This window comes from Microcaecilia unicolor, chromosome 3 (assembly GCF_901765095.1).
Source record: "Microcaecilia unicolor chromosome 3, aMicUni1.1, whole genome shotgun sequence".
Taxonomy (NCBI): Eukaryota; Metazoa; Chordata; class Amphibia; order Gymnophiona; family Siphonopidae; genus Microcaecilia; species Microcaecilia unicolor.
In genome coordinates, this window is record NC_044033.1 from 435,926,345 (window position 1) to 435,946,256 (window position 19,912).

The 19,912-nt window shown below is 42.3% G+C and overlaps 1 protein-coding gene across 1 annotated transcript in view; it reads left to right on the top strand.

The window, feature by feature from the left end:
- The window catches only part of YWHAQ (tyrosine 3-monooxygenase/tryptophan 5-monooxygenase activation protein theta), a 67,281-nt gene that overhangs the window by 31,785 nt on the left and 15,584 nt on the right, over positions 1–19,912 (top strand). The window contains 1 exon segment of the mRNA XM_030198882.1: positions 17,366–17,489. Within this exon segment, the coding sequence (XP_030054742.1) occupies positions 17,366–17,489 (124 nt within the window).

The window sequence follows — 19,912 nt, forward strand, 5'->3', positions numbered from 1 at the left end:
GGATACAAATGTAACAAATTAAACAAATATGTCTGGACCCTCCTTGAGGAGGTTCAGGGTGTGTGTACATCATTAATGGAAGGGAGAAAGGGATCAAGGTTAGGGATCCTACTCTAGGTTTTCATTCTTCCCTCTTCCTCTTTCTCAGAGCATGGCAGTATACAATTTGTTTAGTCAGTCAGGCTTAGGGCTGTTGACTCCATGTTTCTGTGAGAAATGTTACATTTTGAGGCTAGTGCAGGCCTCTCAGGTTTCTCTCGGTTTCCACGGTAATCCTGCACCCTCTGTGCTGCCTTGGTGGCATTTGCTCTGTGTGTACTGTTTACATCAAACTAGTTTTATTCAGGAAGGTGGCTGGCCTTTCAGCCTGAAGGTTCAAATTCAAGGCTGGTTTTATCCATCCTATTAGAAACAGTGGGCTCAGCTAGGTTTCCAATGGGGCATATTTTATTTCGTTCTCTTACTGCTTGCCTGGCCAAGCACTTCTTGCATGACTGGAAGAATTATCAGAACTTTACTAAAGATTTCTCTTCTCTCTCTCTTTGCACACTGATACTGGCCACACCTTTGCATACTAGCCTCAACTACCCCGGTATCTGCAGCATACCCAGTACCTCTGCTTCTATGGTATTTTTGGCATCTTTTCATTGTATGGGGTACCTACATTTCATGAGGAGTGGTCCAGGAGCTACTTCAGTGTAGAGGTAGCTTAATAGTTTTTGCAATTTAGCTGAGAGGCACAGAGTGCTTCGGGTGCTGCTTCATGACCCACTGCAGCTTGATATCTGTAGTGCGCAATGATGCAACAGCCATATTCTGCTACGCCATCTGTCTCTGGTTCTCATCCGCACTTGTTAGCTGAAATGCGCAGCAGTTATAGTGCACAGTCACACCAGCCAATTCTTGTCCCTATCTGCAAGAAGTTAGCATTGGCTTAGGCATCAGACCACTGATGTGGCTTCCAAGTCACATTTGGCAACCTGCCTTTTGGAAGTAATCTTGGGACTGGAGAAGATCTAGGGCAGTTGGGTAAAGACCTGAGGGACTTCCAAGTCTCGGAGATTGCCAGTGAACGAGTTTAAGGATGATTTTTAATCCGCTTGGTTTTGTCGTAGGTTTTGTGTGGCCAGGAAAACCACTTTCAGGGTTTCCATTTCCACTTGACAAGCCACCTGGCTGCTGGTAGAATGAGCTCTTTCAACTCCAGGTCAACCTATGCCTGCTGCATCTTTCAATGATGGGGTCTCAGTTCACTCCTCAGGCAGGACTCCTGTACTGGTTTCAGGAGGAGTGAACCAAGATTACCTCAGCTCAAATGTCTTAGTTTTTCTATCGCACAGTTATAACCTGGACTTCTCTATAGATTTTTATTGGAGTCTACATGCAAGCTCAACACTGTCAGGTAGTTCTTGCCACCTTTCCAACATTTCTTCCTTTAGGCACAGTTGTCTGTCCCCAGTTGCAATTGGGGAATGGGAAGTTATTCCCTTTGCTTTGTAGGTCCAACCAGGGAGCTTCCTTCCAGTTGAGTTTGGACATCATAAGAGTCTAGGGTGTTTACGGTTCATACTTTCATATTCCCAGTGCTCCTTGCTGCAGAGGGATCTTGGTGATTTATGACCATGTCATTCAGCCTTTCCATGTTGCCGAGGACATTTTTGCAAGATCATGGTGGTAGTGGCAGCTTTCCTTCATGAGAATGGATTGCAGGTTCATCCATACCTCGTGACTGGCTGATTTGCGGCTCTATCAAGAGACTCTGCAAACTTCATCCAAGATACCTACTCGTCTTCCGTCCTTAGGATTGGTAATCAGTGTCACCAAGAGTCAGTTGTTTCCCTCTCAAATCTTGGCTTTTCGGGGAGTGCTGTTCCATATAGGCTTGGGAAGTCCTTTATTTCTTTTGCTCCTCAGCAACAGATGCCAACCCAAGTCAAGTTTTATTTTTTCCTAAAAGGTCCAGGATATTGGAATAGGTTCAAGTTATGGGTACAAGGTTCTTTTTCTTGGACATTCCCCCATTGGCTTGTCTGTATCAGACCACTTCATGGGTTCCTTCTCTGCTTTGGTTCCCATCTCTATGGTTCCCTTCAAGCCAACTTAGTCTCAATGGGTGATTTCTGCTGATATTTCAGTTCTCTCTCCCTGGAGGTGGCTATCTGTGGCTTGTAGGCTGCTAGGGTGTGCCGTAGCTGGCAGCAACCGATTTTGGAACCGTTCCAGAAGGCAGACAGTTGACCATCTCCTTACTTGCCAGATGTAGAGTCAAGGCCGGCTTAATTGCCAGTTTTCTTCTATGATTTTGGGCGTCAAACAGATGTTTTTGGCGGTCACAGCCTTTCATTTGATGTGGTGAATGCAGCTTCTAACGATGGCTGGTTCAGCTCACTTTTCAGGGCAACTATTGTTTGAGGACTCCATGAAGTTGGTGGAAGACCTGGGTGACAGACTCAATGTCTTCCTGAGGACTACAAGTTCTTTTCGGTCGGGTCAGGCTCACCCTTATCTTTACGACACCAGGGCTATCATCCTGGGCAGCCTAGTTTTCTTTAGCAATCCAGTCTAGGCAGGTTCTCAGAACTCCCGACTTCATCCGTTTGAGATCCTCTGTATTTCTACTGGGGACGGGCGCACAGACGCTTTCTTCCAGAGCGTAGTTGACTTCCTTTTCCACGTCCCGTCTGGCTTCCTTGGCTGCCCTTTGCAGTTTGGCCACTTGGTCCTGTGTCCTGCCATGATGGCTTTTTTGCAGATTACCCACTTGATCTGCTGTCCTTCCCTTGCCAGGCTTGGCAGCGCAAGGCATTCCAGATTTGACGCGGCAGTGCATGTAACCGTGGCCTGTGGGTCATTGCTCCTATCTGCTGAGGTTGTAGTACCCTGCCCCACTTGAGGACTGCTTTGGTACATCCCACAAGTCTCTGGATTGATCTGTAGGATTCTATGGAAGGTAAAATTAGTTCTTAACTGATAATTTTCTTTCCATTAGTCCCAACAGATCAATCCAGAGGCCCGCCCTTGGTGGTTCTGGGTTGAGTGTTGCCTCAGTTTCATCAGATTCCTTTAGTGCAGTGGACTTTGATCCTGGGGAACTGAGTTAGAGTCCCACTGCAGCTCCTTGTGACTCTGGGCAAGTCACTTAACCCTCCATTGCCCCTGGTACAAATAGTACCTCAATATAATATGTAAACCGCTTTGAATGTAGTTGCAAAAAACCACAGAGAGGCAGTATATAAAGTCCCATTTCCCTTTCCCCTTCATTTGATTTTTGGCTTAAAAATAATACAAATCAAAACATAAAGGAAACCTTCTCTGTTACCCTCCCGCAGGAGCGGTTGAGGAGCTTACATGGGCTTTATGCAGGCAGGAGAGGACTTCCTCCTTCGTCTTCCACTGCTTTGGTATCGACAATACTGAAGTTAAGGTGACTGCACATGACCACATATAGTACTCCAAGTGGAGGAGTAGCCTAGTGGTTAGTGCAGCGGACTCTGATCCTGGGGAACTGGGTTCGATTCCCACTGCAGCTCCTTGTGACTCTGGGTAAGTCACTTAACCCTCCATTGTCCCAGGTACAAATAAGTACCTGTATATAATATGTCAACCGCTTTGAATGTAGTTAGAAAAACCACAGAAAGGCGGTATAAGTCCCGTTCCGTTTCCCCTCTGAAGTTCTCTCGATCTCCACCTGCTGGTAGAGGGACATAACCCACAAGTCTCCAGATTGATCTGTTGGGACTAATGGAAAAAAAATTCAGGTTAGAACTAATTTTACCTTAAAATATGTTGCTAAAAAAGCTGATATATAAACAAATGTATAAAGAAATAAGACATATGTAAAATAAGAAAAGGCAAGAAACAAAATATGACCAATAGGGTCACATTTACCAAAATATATAAGAAACCATGAAAAAGTATATCCATCAAATTATCCATCAAATAATTGATACATATAGATTGTATACAACAAAAAATAGCATATGACTTAATCTATATGCAAAAAGACCAGTACATATTAACAGCAGTTATTGTTTACCAATAACTTCACAGTCTGGAGCAGAGCCTGTTATATCAAGGAATTTGCCATGCAAGAATTTCAGGATATTTCAGCATTATTGGAAGATTCAATGTCTGAGGTGGCTCAGCAGCGAACTTTAATAGCTTCGTTTGTATTTGAGCAAGATATGAATTCGGTAATGAAGTTTAAGAATTCCTTAACATTTTGTGGTCAAAGAATAGGATGTTTGCTGATGTTACAAGGACAACGCAAGATAGAAGGAAACAATTCTTAGAGAAGAGACAAGGGTTTTGGGAGCAATATTTCTTCTGGCATATCCATGCAAGTGCCTATAGTAAGATATCTGGGCAACAAATAGCTTTTTCATATCCAAAAAAGTTTTTAAGTTCCGGTTCAAAGAAAGCATATCTAATAGACCGCAGGAATAAGAGAGAGGACAACTGATTAAGTAGAAAATATAATGGGAATATCCAGGTGTGGCCATTTTGCAATAGTAATATATTTTTTTTTACTTATGGATCTCCTCATCTGTTAATTATCCCCCCCCCCCCACTAAATTTGTGGTCTAAGGAAGTGATAAATTGTAATTAACAAAGTTTCCTTAATGTTTCTTATGATTTAATGTAGTCCATCTCTCACTGTATTTGTTTGCAAGTTTATCTTGTAAAGTTTGTTAAAAAAAAAAAAAAAGGTAAGTCAAGAGACAAATGGCATGTACCGATATATCAAAAAAAAATGTATTACATATGTGTTAACTTAAACCGTATAGTCATTGCTTAAAAAGCAGAAGGGTCAAACATGGCATGTAAATATCCATATGTCAATATGGTCATACATAAACATACCCTTAAAGCAAAAGTTGTGCCAAGTTATAAGATGTTGGCTTAAAATTAACTTATTAAAAAAAATGAAATCATTTTAGAAAATCCTGTGTAAACCAAAATATATTTATAGGCAAAATACAAGGAGCTACGAAGGACGAGGAGACAAAAAAAACTTAAAACACAATTTAAAACAAAAAAGTGAACAAAAGAGAGAAAATGGGGAGGTGGCTGGACAATTTGAAAAAAACGACTTACACAAAAAGTGTGAAGAAATAGGAATATATAAATGTGGCAGGGCTCCAAAGCGTCTGAGCACTGACTTCAAATTCCAAACCATCGTAACACTCAATCAAAAAGGCACTAAAAAAGTTAACTTGCCTGTGTAAAAAAAACCAAAACAAAAACCATTGCATGCATAATAAACTTGCAACTGTACATACAAAAACATACAGTAAAAGCATACAGTAGCAGCACTGCAAAATAAAAGATGTACGAGAAACCCCACGGATGATTTCTAAGTTGTTAACAGGAGATTTTGTGTTGATGACTAATCTAGGAACACACATTGAATAACAAATTCCTAGGTATGGTATTCTGATTTGTTTATGTATATAGTTTTGTTATGTATAAATTTTTAAATTTTAAACTTCATAGACGCCTGATGCAGGCTGGGTAGGCCGAAACATGAGTTGTCAGGTCTCTATCAGTGTGTTACAGTGTGTTACTCCACTGTTCACCCTCCTTCATTGAGAAAAATGACCATTTAACCCTACCCTCTGTTTTCTGTCCAATGACTGCTTCCTACCCGATGACCCTTTTTTTTTTTTTTTTCTCAGGAGTTCCTTTGCTCTACTGTTTCTTGTAACAGTGGCACAGGGAGGAGCCCCTCTTTCCACTGTGGCTGGGTGCTTCACAAGTTAGCATGGCTCTGTGGGATCTTACCAGGTTTTGTGATCTGGATTGGCCACTGTTGGAAACAGGATGCTAGGCTTGATGGGCCTTTGGTCTTTCCCAGTATGACAATACTTATGTACTTGTATATTGGCCTTGGGGTGGAGGAGTGGTCTAGTGGTTAGAGCACCGGTCTTGCAATCCAGAGGTGGCCGGTTCAAATCCCGCTGCTGCTTCTTGTGATCTTGAGCAAGTCACTTGAGCAAGTCACCTCCATTGCCTCAGGTACAAGCTTAGATTGTGAGCCCTCCTGGGACAGAGAAATATCCTGTGTACCTGAATGTAACTCACCTTGAGCTACTACTGAAAAAGGTGTGAGCAAAATCTAAATAAAATAAATTGGATGCCAATGATACACATCTGCTTTTTCTTGATGTCTTGCTCCACCAGGGTCTGAAAGTGGAGGATTGGCTCCCTTCTGGCTTAGCTTGGCCCTTGAAATCAGGAAAGGCTCTTTGCCTGGGGTGATTTCCACCTTACTCAAGGCACACAGGTCTTTCACTTTTTCTCTGGCCTGTTTGGGTTTAGAAAGTTTTTTGAGAGCTGGTGCAGTCAGCACTCTTTTCTGCTTGGAAAGCACCGATTCCAAGGTTATCTGGTTTTCTGCAGCAGGGGTTTGATCGGGATCCGATTCTGAACTCTAGGCTCAACTAGTAGCTGCCTTGTTTCCAGGGCAGAATCCTGGGCCTTTCCACGACCACTTCATGGAGTCTGACCTGGACCCACCATTTGTCCATTCTTCCATTTCCCTTTTGGTTCTTAAGCCTTGTGCTGAATTTCCTGAGGTCATCTTCAGTGGAGGACCTCACCCTGAAAACTGTTTCTGGTGGCAAATTGTTAGCCCAGGAGGGTATCGGAGCTGAAGGCCCTTTCTTGTAGGGACCCATAGCTCTCCTCAGAATTACTATACTACTACTACTTAAAATTTCTAGAGCGCTACTAGGGTTACCCAGCGCTGTACAGTTTAACAAAAAAGGACAGTGAATTCAGTATCTGTCTGCACGGTTGTTTCCCAAGGTGGTCTCTCCTTTCTCATGTGAACCAGGTGGTTTGTCTGTCTGCCTTTCTGTACTCTTGTCAGCAGAGTTCTGCCTAGGTATTGGCAAAAGATGAGTTTTGTCGCCAGATCTTCTCCTCTTCATGGCCCTAGGAAGGGCCAGTGTCCAAGGCCTCCATTGCAAGATGGCTCAAGGTGTCTATAGGCTCTTAACCTTGACCTTGCATGAATAAAGTATTTCTCGAGGGACTTTTTATTGTGTGATCTGCTCCTTTCAAACTGCTCTTCCCTGGTTATGGCCAGGGGGAGACTAGCAGTGCTTAATAATAGATGTGGTTGCTTAAATGAAAACAGTCGCACCTGGTATATATACTAAAACTGAGGATCCATACCTTTTTTGTGTGTGTTTCTGTGAGGAATGTCTAAATCTTACTCAGCAATCCAGTTGTGGTATCTGACATATCCTGTTCCTGAAATCTAGTGACCACAGCAGTAGAGACGTTAGTAATACAGTTATGAGGACTAGCATTCAGCAGATCCCAAACAGTTGGTATAGCACCATGGCACATATTACCAGTGGAATCAAAAGTAATACCTTCAGCAGCTTTCTAGAGGAAATATGAATAGGAAAGCTTATGGATTTTTATCCAGTCAAAAATGGTGAAGGTATTGAAACTGAGATGTCTCAATTTTTAATCAGACCAATATGTAAATTGTACTAATATGAGCTTTGTCTATCCATGTATAAATTAGGGCTGCGTTTCAATTACAAAAAAATGTTTTAATCATGAGGAAGTGATGGCACTGAGAAATGGCAGCCTGATCCCCCTTAGCTCCATCGGAGCAGGAGGAGAAATTAAAGCAAAGCCTGTAGCTATTGGTGGGTTATTTTTAAAACTCACCTCCGGTGCCCTGTGAGCAATGGCGGCATGGAAAAAGTTTGAAAGTATACTGCTGAGAAACAAGCTTGCAGCTCGGGAGTGCTGCAAAAAGTGGTGGTGCTCCATAACAAGATGACTGAGGCAGATACGGACTTGGAACCAGACCACATGGAGTTCGCAGAGAGAGATAGGAGACCTCAGAAAACGTGATGTGGCCCAGTAGTTTAGAGCTAAAAGCTGAGATGTTGGTGGTTAAGAATGATATACAGTCAGCTGTTTCGGAATTGTGGATTGGAGAGAGAGATTGGTCATCACCTGGAGCACACTGAAGAGCGGGTGGAAGACCTGGACAGCAATCTAGAGGCTGTGAAGGCCGAACTTAAAACAGAAGAATGCAAGGGCCGATCTCCAAGCAGCGCTGGAAAACTTGGCGAATAGGTCTAGACGATTCAACTTACATTTTAAGGTAGTACCTGAGGAGGATAAATACAAATACAGAGCCCGAGTAGTAAAAACTCTGCTTTTTCTTTTGGCTTCAGGAAAGGGAACATCGGGTGAAACTGAGGCAGCCACAGTTACTGGCAGAGCCGAGCCCACAGAAGTTTGGGGCCTCAGTGAGAGTCCATGCCTCGAGATATTGGTGGGGCTTCAACCCCATCTTCCTTCCTTTCCTCCACCTCAGGTCATTATTTTTCTCTCCCTCCAGTGCCCTCTCTCCATCTTTTCTCTTGTCCCCTTGCTGGCTTGCAGGTACTGCTTTTTTTTTTTTTTTTTTTTTTTTTTTTTTTTTTTTGGGGGGGGGGGGGGGAGGGAAAGAGTTGTACCAGGTAGCACACAATTAAGATTTTTAATTGTGATTAACATCCAGCCCTAATATAAATGTACTGGCTATATGTTTATCTGTAACCTGCCTAGGAATATAGGATGATGCAGGATACAAATTTTTAAAATACATGAGCGGTTCAGTGGACCTTAGTCTCAGTTGGTTAGGCATTGCAGAGACATTTCATGTTTGAGTCAGGTGTCTGTATTCTGGAGTATCTTTTTCAACTAAAACACAGAGAAACATAAGTTGAGAGTTCAAAAGGGTGTGGAGCAGGTATGTAAAACAGCATCATAGTAACTATGGATAGCCCATTATTGGTGTAAAACAGAAGAAATGAGTCAAATGAGAGCTTGAAATCAGTAACTTCTAAATGAGTCTACAATTATTACTGGAGAATTTAACAGAACGGGTGACATGGAGGTGCACAGAGCACATGTAATCCCACAGGCAGGTGTTTGTGTTAGGCACAAGTCAATGGGTCTTTAGCCATCTGGCCACTGAATCCAAATGGCATTGCAGAGTGATCAGATCTGGATTCTTGAAAGGGTTGTATGTTATACAAATTCAGTATACTGCCTGGCTTTTACAGATCACAGCAATTTAACATAATAAAATTACAATTTTAAAAGAAAGGAATGCCAATTTTATTGATGGGGAAGGACATACTGTCAAGACACTCACAACCAGTGTATCAACTTAACAGTATTGTCTTCCCATTAACAGATTTATAATAAATCCTAAGTGCCTTTTCTCCAATAAAAGGAAAAGCCTGCCTAAAATGGAAGGGTTTTGTAAAAATTATCAAGGATTCCACTACTTGATTTAAGTCAAATTTCTTGTTGACACTTCAACTCAAAAGTGGAGATCATCCCTTACTCCTAACCTATCCGATGCTCCATAAGAAAATTCAAGACACTTTCTTATGTGACAAAACTTGGGGGGGGGGGGGGGGGGGGGAGATTTAAAAAACAAAAACATTGCTTCCCTTGCAAAGACAGCAAATATTTTGCATGGGAACCTTAAAACTTATTTTTTTTGCAAATGGGAGGTACTTAATTTTTTTGAACTGCCAAAAAAAAAAAAAAAATCCTTAGATGAGTAGGAACATTTTGAATTTTCTGACCACAAGACTTTTTTTTTTAGTGTCTGCCCTTCAAGGTTTTTTTTTGTTTTTTTCTTGGTGGCTTGCAGCTGCCTGAGCTCAACTGTTTGCATCATTTGATTTTGCTTCGGCTATCTTCCCAGTGTCCTAGAAATCTTCCAGTGTCTTTAAGTGTTTGAGGTGCAAGAGGATCATGTTTGTGACGCTCACAGTTTGTGCCTTTGCCTCAGCCATGATCATTTGCCCTCGGTGTAAAATGTTTTCTGCATTTTAGAACAAAGCCCAGCGCAAGAAATCTTTCAGCATGCTGCAGTCCAATCTGTTGGCATAGGAGGCGTTGATAGAGATGGCATATTATAGATGTGTGTATGTGTATATATATACACATACATACACACTCAATTCAAAAAGAAACCTCCACTTTTTATACAGTTTTTCTAAAACATATTTCTAAATGTGATTTGTGTTCAGTGCATTACACGACCAAGGTCAAGATTCAAAGTTTGTAATGCTCCCTTCCTGCCATCACAGCACAAGAGTCCTATCCACACTACCTCTATAGCTATTGTCCTTCATAGCGGTAACTCAAAAAGTTCAAACATATAGATGGTAAATTATACTTTGCTTCAAAGGCAGTAGGCTTGCTTGTGTTTTGAACTAAATCTGTAATCAGGTTCTACTAAATGTTCCAGTCATGTGTAGCACTGTGAATCCTATGTTAGTAGTGATCTCCCCCTTTCATGTCATATATGTATATATATGTATATATATATGTCATATCTTGTGTTTACCGTAACCTGCTTTAAGTGGAGCATATATATGAAAACTAGTAAAAAAAAGCCCCGTTTCTGATGCAAATGAAACGGGGGCTAGCAATGTTTTCTTCTGTGTGCATGTGGGAGTGTGTGTGTCCCTGCCCTCTGGCCTCTCTCCCCTCCCCCCTCTGAGTCCTTCACTGTTACAGAGCCAGCGATTTGATTTCGTGCTCTGCTGTTTTCCTTCACTGACTGTGTTACAGAGAGGGCGGGGCAGACAGTCATAGGGAAACCGGATATCTCGCCCCCTTCACACTTCCGGCTGGAGGCTTCATAGAACGTTGGTGTTGCTTTTTATATAGAGAGATAGGATACACAAAGGAGATCTCCATCACCCTCAAAATCGGGCATCTGTGCTTGCTCAGGCCAAGCATCCTCTGACCCGCAAGTATACTGCTTCTTCCTTATCGGCACCAGGGGACCCTGTTGCTGGTCATTAAGCAAAGGCAAAGAAACATTGGTCCTCTTGAAAGCACAATGTGCCAGAAGCTCCAGGACACCAGTGTGAGGATGCTTTCTCTCCATGGAAGCAGTACCAATGCACTAGTCCTGAAGCTGGGACCCCCGCCTCCGATTCAGCTCATCTTCACATACTGCCACTGTACCAACATCGGCTCTAGTCATAGCTTTACTGATGCCTGCTCTCAGTAGCTGAGGGTCATATTACAGGAGAAGCTGGGGTGCATCCTAGCTCTGCATGGTGCAGAGGTCATCAAGGGTGCTAATGCTTGTCAGCTGTGGTACTACTCTAGCCTATTCTGAAGACCCACGTTCTGGTTGGCTATTGGCCAGTGCCTTGCCAGGCATCAGTGCTGTCACCAGCTGATGCAGTGCTCCTTTCTAGCCTGTTGAGGCAGGAAGTGAATCCAGTTAAGGACCATACCTCGGCACGCTCATCCAGTGCCTGGCTGGACATCCAGTAGACCAAGGCAGGCACAAACTGACTTCCCATGAGGAATATTTTGCTGAGTTGAAGTCTGACCATTTCTGGGGATGAGGTTGAGCCAGATGACTTCTCATAGGAGAGATCCTTTAGCCTACCTTCAGAACCATCCACACCACAGGAAAGGAGGAAGTCTCATAAGAACATGAGTAGCCATACTAGGTCAGACCAATGGTCCATCTAGCCCAGTATCCTGTTTACCAAACAGTGGCCAAGCCAGGTCACAAGTACCTGGCAGAAACCCAGATTGTGGCAACATGCCATACTACAAATCCCAGGGCAAGCAGTTGCTTCCCATGTCTGCCTCAATAGCAGACTATGGAATTTGTCCAAACCTTTTTTTTAAACCCAGATATGCTAACCACTTACCGCTGTTACCACATCTTCCGGCAAAGAGTTCCAGAGCTTAACTATTCATTGAGTGAAAAAAATTTCCTCCTATTTGTTTTAAAAAGTATTTCCATGTAACTTCGAGTGTCCCCTAGTCTTTGTACTTTTGGAACAAGTAAAAAAAAAAAATCAATTTACTTCTACTTGATTTACACCACTCAAGATTTTGTAGACCTCAATCATATCTCCCCTCATCTGTCTCTTTTCCAAGCTGAAGAGCCCTAACCTCTTTAGCCTTTACTTATACAAGAGGAGTTCCATCCCTTTTTAGCATTTTGGTTGCCCTTCTTTAAACCTTTTCTAATTCCACTATATATTTTTTTGAGATACTGCCACCAGAGCTGAACACAATACTTGAGGTGCGGACGCACCATGGAGCGCTACAAAGGCATTATAGTATTTTCGGTCTTATTCACCATCCATTTCCTAATCATTCCTAGCATCCTATTTGCTTTTTTGACCGCTGCCATTGAGCAGATTTCAACATATTATCTACAACACCACCCAGATCTTTTTCTTGAGCGCTGACTTCCAAGGTGAACCCTAATATCAGGTAACTGATTTGGATTATTCTTTCCAATGTGCATCACCTTGCATTTGTCCATATCAGATTTCATCTGCCATTTGGACACCCAGCCTTCCAATTTCCTGAGGTCTTCCTCCAATATTCGCAGTCCGCAAGTGTTTTAACAACCTTGAATAGTTTTGTATTATCTGCAAATTTTGATCGCCTTGCTCGTCATCCCGACTTCCATATCATTTATAAATATGTTAAATAGTATCGGTCCCAGTACAGATCCCTGCGTCACTCCACTGTTCACCCTCCTTCATTGAGAAAAATGACCATTTAACCCTACCCTCTGTTTTCTGTCCAATGACTGCTTCCTACCCGATGACTCTTTTTTTTATTTTTCTCAGGAGTCTCTCATGAGGAGCTTTATCAAAAGCTTTCTGTAAATCTAGATACACTACATCAACTGGCTCACCTTTTATCCACATGTTCATTCACACCTTCAAAGAAATTGAAGCAAATTGATGAAGCAAGACTTCCCTTGGCTGAACCCATGCTATTCCTTTTTTATAGGTTGAGGTTTTTTTTGTTTTGTTTTTTGAGGGAAATGGCAGAAGACATTCCGTTTAAGTTGGTCAAGGATGAGCTCAGGGCTGCAATGTGGATGTCATTAATCATTCATAACTCCTCCTAAGGAAGCTGACAATACCCATTCACAACATACTGAAGAATGCATAGATGAATTGGGAAATCCCACTCTCTGTGCAGGTTATTCCAAAGAAGGCTCCTGGATCCAAGAAGCTATAGCTATGGTCAAATCGCACTTGAGCCAGAAGTTTAAGGACCCATGCCTTGGCTCCCCTAGACAGTGATGCTTCTCTAGAACTATGAGCAGGATAGAAAATTTTAAATACTCTAGAATATTTTGGGTGAGGGTATTCCAGGGTTTCGCTCATTTCACACATCTCATCAGCTTTACACAAGCATCTTCTTGAACTTGGTAAGCAGTGCACTTGACCTTTAGTTGACGCTCCCACCAGTGCAAGCCACACAGTTTCATAGGCTTGTGAATGGGGGAGGGGGGTATCGGAAGCACATTGGGCCACTTTTAATATGGCTTCCAGATTTTCCGCCATAGGTATGTGCTATGTGTGGACTGTCATATTTGCGTGGCCTGGAACCAGTAGTTCAGGAAAAGATAGATGTCTCTTGCTGAGATAGGGACTTTGTCTGTTCTTTGAGGTCTGCTATCTCGGCTGACTCCTGCAACCTCCATGTCTGAGGCCTTCAGTTACAGGTTGAAAGAGTACTTCCCTCAAAGTTTTATAGGTTCACTCCTTCAACCCAGCTCCTGTCCCTGGCAGCAGCAGACCCCAAAGGCCCAGCCTAAGCAAGGGTAGAGCTTTTGACTGTCTCCAGTAGAGCATAGCCAACATAGGTATTCATTCCAGATGAGTGTGGGGCACCCCCTGGGTGGATCAGTTTATCACTCACCTGAACAACAAGCTGCTTAGTACGGGTCCATGCTCTAATCACATGGCAGTCTAGCATCAGATGCCTTCCTCCTAGACTAGGGGGAGGGTCTTCTGTATGTTTATCCTCCAGTATTTCTAATAGAGAAGAGTCTGTTGAAGCACGGCTGAATCTAGTTCCCGGTTCCCTATTCCAGAGTTGGTCAGGCAACATGCCAGCTGCTTCGGAGGACATCACACAGAACAAGGGGTCTCTTCTGAATACCAACCTCCAATCCCTGTCCCTCACAGCCTGGATGTTGAGAGGATAGAATTTGCATACCTGAGGGTATTTCTAGGGTGGTTCTGACATCCAGTAAGAGGTGTTATAATTTTCAAATGGAAGAGGTTTGCTATTTGTTAGGCCCTAGATACTTTCTCTTGTCCTACACAAAAACTCCTTGAATACCTTCTGAGTCTGGCTTAATAACCAACACTGTACGGGTTCACCTTAGTGCAGCCGGCACATACTATCACAGTGTAGAGTTTAAGCCATCTCTGTACATTCCTCTATTTTTTTTTCTGTGGGTTTGGTGTCTGACAAAGCCCCTCGGTGTGATGATCCTCATCCAGCTGATAGAAGCTCTGTGAGCCACTTGATTAGTGTCTTCTGAAGTACCTGACTTGGAAGGTCTTGTCTTTGGTGGTAGTTGCTGCAGGCCTTAGTAGCAGATCCACCTTACAAGATTCCATTGTAAGAGTAGTTTCTGTATACATCCTACGTTCTAAGGTAGTACTGAATTTCCATCTGAACCAGTCAATTGTTCAACAACCTCATGCCATCTTGGTGAAATGTATACCTTGAACTGTAAGTGAGCCTTATCCCTCTATCTGGAGCAGACTAAAGCCCATAGGCAGATGAGTACAGCTATTGGTAAGTACACCACCTCCAATTGGCTAGCAGACTGTATCTCTTTTACGTATGCCCAGGCTGGGCTGACTCTCTTGAAGGATCTCACTGCTCACAGTGTCGGAGGTATGGCTGTCGGTGGCCCAGCCTCCATTGAGGAGACTTGTTGAGCTGCAATGTGGACTCCAGCCTAGACATTTACATCTCGCTACTGTTGGGAACAGAATATCTGTTGCAACAGCTGGTTAGGTCAAGCAGTCCTACAGAAGGAGTCTAGAATATAATTCCACCCTCTTGGGCCCATTCATTTTTGTTTGACTGCACCTTCACAAGAGTTTTTGGTTCCTTGAGCTGTTCTTTCTGATTTGGCCTTGCTATTGCAAGTTCCTATTGACCTTCTCCCCGCCCCCCCCCCCCCCCCCCCCCCCAAAAAAAAAAAAAGTGAGCCTAGTACCCTTCTCTGCCCCTTAGATGGGAAATACTTCAGCTCTGAGGTAAACTTCTTGGCTGGAATAAGAGACAATTCAGACTTAGTTTAGGCGCAACCAAGTAAAATCTTTATTGGTCTTTTCTCTAAGTCCATTACAAAAGTGATCATTCCTTTGGAGCAGTTGTCACACAGCCAACAAGACGTACAGGCTGAGCAACAAGGCTGCTCAATATAGCTTTCTCATTGTGCACTTATATACTGTTTTAAGTTCATTTCTCCTAAATCATGTGATTCCTCTTATTCTTTTGTACCTAAAAAGGAATTTCCTGTTTTCTTCATTATGAAAAAAAAAATTTCCTTTATTTTATGAACCTCTCCAGCTTCTATTCACATGCACACTACATGCTCATTGGCCAATTCCCTTACCCTATACACGTGATCCCAGCATGCAACTTGCTTTAGCAGGAAACACCTGGTTTCTTCTTCTGTACACATATATTTGTCAGGCAACAATTCCTTCTTTGGAGGGGTCCTCAGTCTCGCTCACTATCAAGGTTACATCAATTTGTCTGCCATATATGGGCCGCATAGCCTCAGTTTCTCATGTTTCTACTTGTCATTCTGTTTTTACAAGAAGTGCACAACAATATTTTCTATCTACTAAGAAATAAAGCTCATGCAGTCAATGTACAGACAGGGAGAAATGAAACTTATGCTGATGGACAACAGATCTGAGTGCAGACCAAACATAGGGAGGAATATACAGTAGCTAGGCATTACCATGTGTGGTAATGTTCTGTCCCGCTTGTCCTCGGAGAAAGCAAAGTTACCTTTACAGATGTTTTCAGAGGATAGCAGGACAAGGAAGGTGGGAGGGAATGTGGTAACTTTAAGAGTTGTATTCTCTAAGACTATATCAAGTCGTCCTTTGAACATTTTCATAACGTGGGTGGGGCTGGGTTGCTTTCTTGGGTTCTCTCTTGTAGCCCAGTTAGGAATAGACTTGAAGTCCTGTCATACAGCTTTTTTTTTTTTTTTTTTTTTTTTTTGTAGCTTATTTTGCATTTAGGTTTCACCTCCCTCACAAACTGGACCTTGCTGTGACAGATCACTGTTTCTAATTGACTAGCAACTTGCTATGGTAAATCTGGCCTTTATGTCCCTTGACATTAATTTTACCAACTTTAATATTCCTTTAGTACATGTGGCAGCAGTTACTGAACCGCGGACTTCTAGCATGTCATGCCCTCTTCAGTGCCATGGCCATGACTCTTCCAAAATTCAGGTCAGCTGTACTGAAGTCATGAATTGCCTTCACCAGCTTGCAAGTTTTGAAAATAAATATAGTACTGAATTAAAGGGAACAGTAGCAAAACATGGTTGGTCCAGAGGAGGCAAGACTTGAAGAAGAGTTTCTGTCTCTAAATTTCTACCCCAATTAGATTTCTTTAATCAGAAGGAGGCAGATCTTAACTGTGGTTTAATTTGTAACACTATTAAGCTGCTTTAACTGCTGTTATGCTTTTTATTTTAAATTGGAGTTAATTAAATTTCCCCTGCAGAATTCTTGTCTTGATCATTTTTCTACGGATAGTTAAAATGTCTGCATAGTATTGATTGAGAGGGGGTTTGAAAGTACAGTTAACACACTTTGGGCTATAACAAGTATGATCAGAAGAGGGTAGAAATATGAAACTTGTACACTGAACCATACATTAGTCATCTGAGTGGAATATTTCATTTTAGTATTGAATACAAAAAATGTATTAGTTACCACCTGTTGTCTGCCACTAGACCATTATTGAAGCCACACAGGGCACAATATGGGGATTCATTAAATCCATGCAGTTAAACATCAGATGGGGGTGGGATAAGATGGCCATAGGGGGCTTAAAAACAGCAATGCATCTGCAGTAAAATGAAGGAGGGAGACATTAAAGGTAGACTGGCTTGGGCCCAACTTGGAGCTGGAGAAGAATAGTGGGATCAGGCTTTCTGAACTTGTGGATGTTAAGGGGCCCACCTCCTAGGTATCTGGGGAATCCCTGCTTCACTATTTTGTGTAGCTTTTTAAATATATTGTATACATGAATGCTACAGACTAGAAAATCACTCCTACCCCCTTGCCATTTTGTAGTCAGTGGTTGCTAGGAGTGCTTCGTTACTAGTTGGGTATCACTTTGAAATTCTTTGCAGAATGGATTTTGGCCATTTATTTATTTTTAAAGGTGGACAGTATTTTTCCATATTTTAACTCAAGATTTTGCCATAGCATTGTATTTACATCTTTTCTTTTTTCTTTTTTTCTTGTTTCAGGAGTTGCTGGATAAATTTTTAGTACCTAATGCAACTAATCCCGAGAGTAAAGTCTTCTACCTTAAGATGAAGGGAGATTATTTCCGGTATCTTGCGGAAGTAGCAAGTGGAGATGACAGAAAACGTAAGTTGTTGATTTAAAAGGGGGTCTCTGGTCTGTGCTTCAGTACAGGGCTTAACATTTCAAGTAACTTCATTGGGCTGCCCACCCCACAAAATATTACATGATTGGCTTGGAAAGAGAAGAAATGTGTGTATTTAGGCATCTGTATCAAATGAACATGTGGCATTGCACAAACAGGTGTCGCCACTAAGGTAAGAAAAGAAAACTACAGCCACTTTGGCAGTGGTATCTGTTTAGACATGTATGTCTATACATAAGTTGCATCCTTGAAACTGCAGGCCCTGCTTAGTTTCCCCCATATTTTTCCCCTCTTCCACTGTTGCTCCTGTCTTGTCCCTTCTGTTGTAGACTTTTACCTACTTTTGGTTTGCTCATATTTCTCTACTACTTAAAGGTAAACACAGGGAGAAAGCATACAAGTAAAAAATATATATATTTGTGATACGTGAAGAAAGGTGTACTCATGGCATGAGATCCTGTATAATCAAGTAAGCACAGAAGCTTAGGCCACTGCATGTGGGTTTTTCTTCTGGTGTGACTGGATAATCACTCAAAATATCCCCATCTCCTTTATCCACACGTTACCAAGTGGGAACTCTGTGAATGCTCCAATTTCTCATATGGTCTATTGCCATGGTCGTCTTTAGTTTAAGTGGGATCACTTTGCTGCTGCTGCTGCTACTACTACTACTACTTTAATAATTACTTTTGCAAAAGGGAGGAGTTTTATTTTTGTGGACTCCGATTGTACCACCACCTAGTCGGCTACTTCTAGTACCAAGAAGTCTGATAGATCCAGTTTATTTAGAACCTTAAACTTGACAGTACCTCATGGTAATGAAGTCAGGCCTTTTACATGAAGGGATTGTAATCTAGAGTATAAGAGACCACATAGTGGTTTTTCATTACTGCAGGAGCACAGATTGTATTTTTGAGGAGTAGCCTAATGGTTAGTGCAGTGGTCTGGGGAACTGGGTTCAATTCCCACTGCAGACTCTTGTGACTTTGTGCAAGTCACTTAACCCTCGCCTATCCCAGGTACAAAAAATTTCTTTAGATTAAAAACCAACTAGGTTGAGTGCCCATATAATATAAACTGTGTTTGGTTGTACCACACAAGGGTCATCTATCTATTTGGATATAGATATTCATCGTGTTACTGGAGGATTTCGTTGTTCTTTCCTAAAAGCAGGACAGCAGCAAGATTGACATGGGAGCTTCTGAAATTCTAGAAAAAAAAGGAGTCCAATATTCAGACATTTGAAATGTCTCAAATCATTTGTAATGCTCACCACTTATGTAACACTACTACCCTTGTATAACATTAAACATTTTAACATGCTTAACTTGAAAATTTGTGCAGGTTGCTTAGTTATCTCATTAGTGACCAAATATCGCTGCCTAAAGCAGGGAAACTGTGGGTCATGACGCTGAACAGGGTTGCACACACACACAGCATTTGGGGTGGTGACCCAGCCCAGAAGTATAAGCATGTCAAAATGACGTACCTCAGCAGGGTTACCAGCATGGCTGTGGCCATGACTAGGGGTTTTCAACCTGGAAGTTTTTAGTGAGCTGTGGCCTAGAAATATTAGATGGTTACATATTTGCTCCCCCTCCTTTTTTGGCAATTTGTCCAAAATACAAATTCTCATATTTTTATGTGCTTTTGAAGATCAGCTTGTCTACTACAGCCTTTTTTTCAGTATATTTTGACAATTGTCCACCTGGCTTGATCATGTCCCATTTGTAGGTGAGAATGCAACTCTGCCCCATTAAAGGTGGTGCTGCCTTGGAAGGTTTAAAGGGATGGATAGGTACTTTGGTGTCATGGCACAGTCACCCAAAGCAGTTGGAAAATAATATAAAGTATAGAGTAGTGGATTGATCAGACGCAATCACTCCTAACCAGGCACCACCTTGGAGTATAGAGCCCCCTTGCGGCAAACTATCTTTCTGTATCTGTCAACAAGCCTTTGTTCCCTTTAAACAAGGCCATATACAATTGCCTGAAAAGAGGGCTATTGACTCGCTGGCTTTTCAAGGTAGGATTCATGTGTGGTTCTGGTGAGATGGCGGTGATATAGCTGCTATTGTAGACCCGTAAGCTTTCAGCATAAGAACATAAGAAAAGCCATACTTGGGTCAGACCAGTGGTTCATCTTTCCCAGTATGCTGTTGCCAACAGTGGCCATACCTGGCAGAAACCCAAATAGTGGCAACATTCCATTCTACCAATGCCAAGGCAAGCAGTTGCTTACCCATGTCTGTCTCAATAGCTGACTTTGGACTTTTCCTCCAAGAACGTGTCCAAACTTTGGTCGCTTATTTACTGTATTACTACAAGATGGGGCCCCATCTCATAGTAATACAGTAAAGTGTCCAAAATACCCATCCATTCTTCCCAGTAGCAACTTCTCACT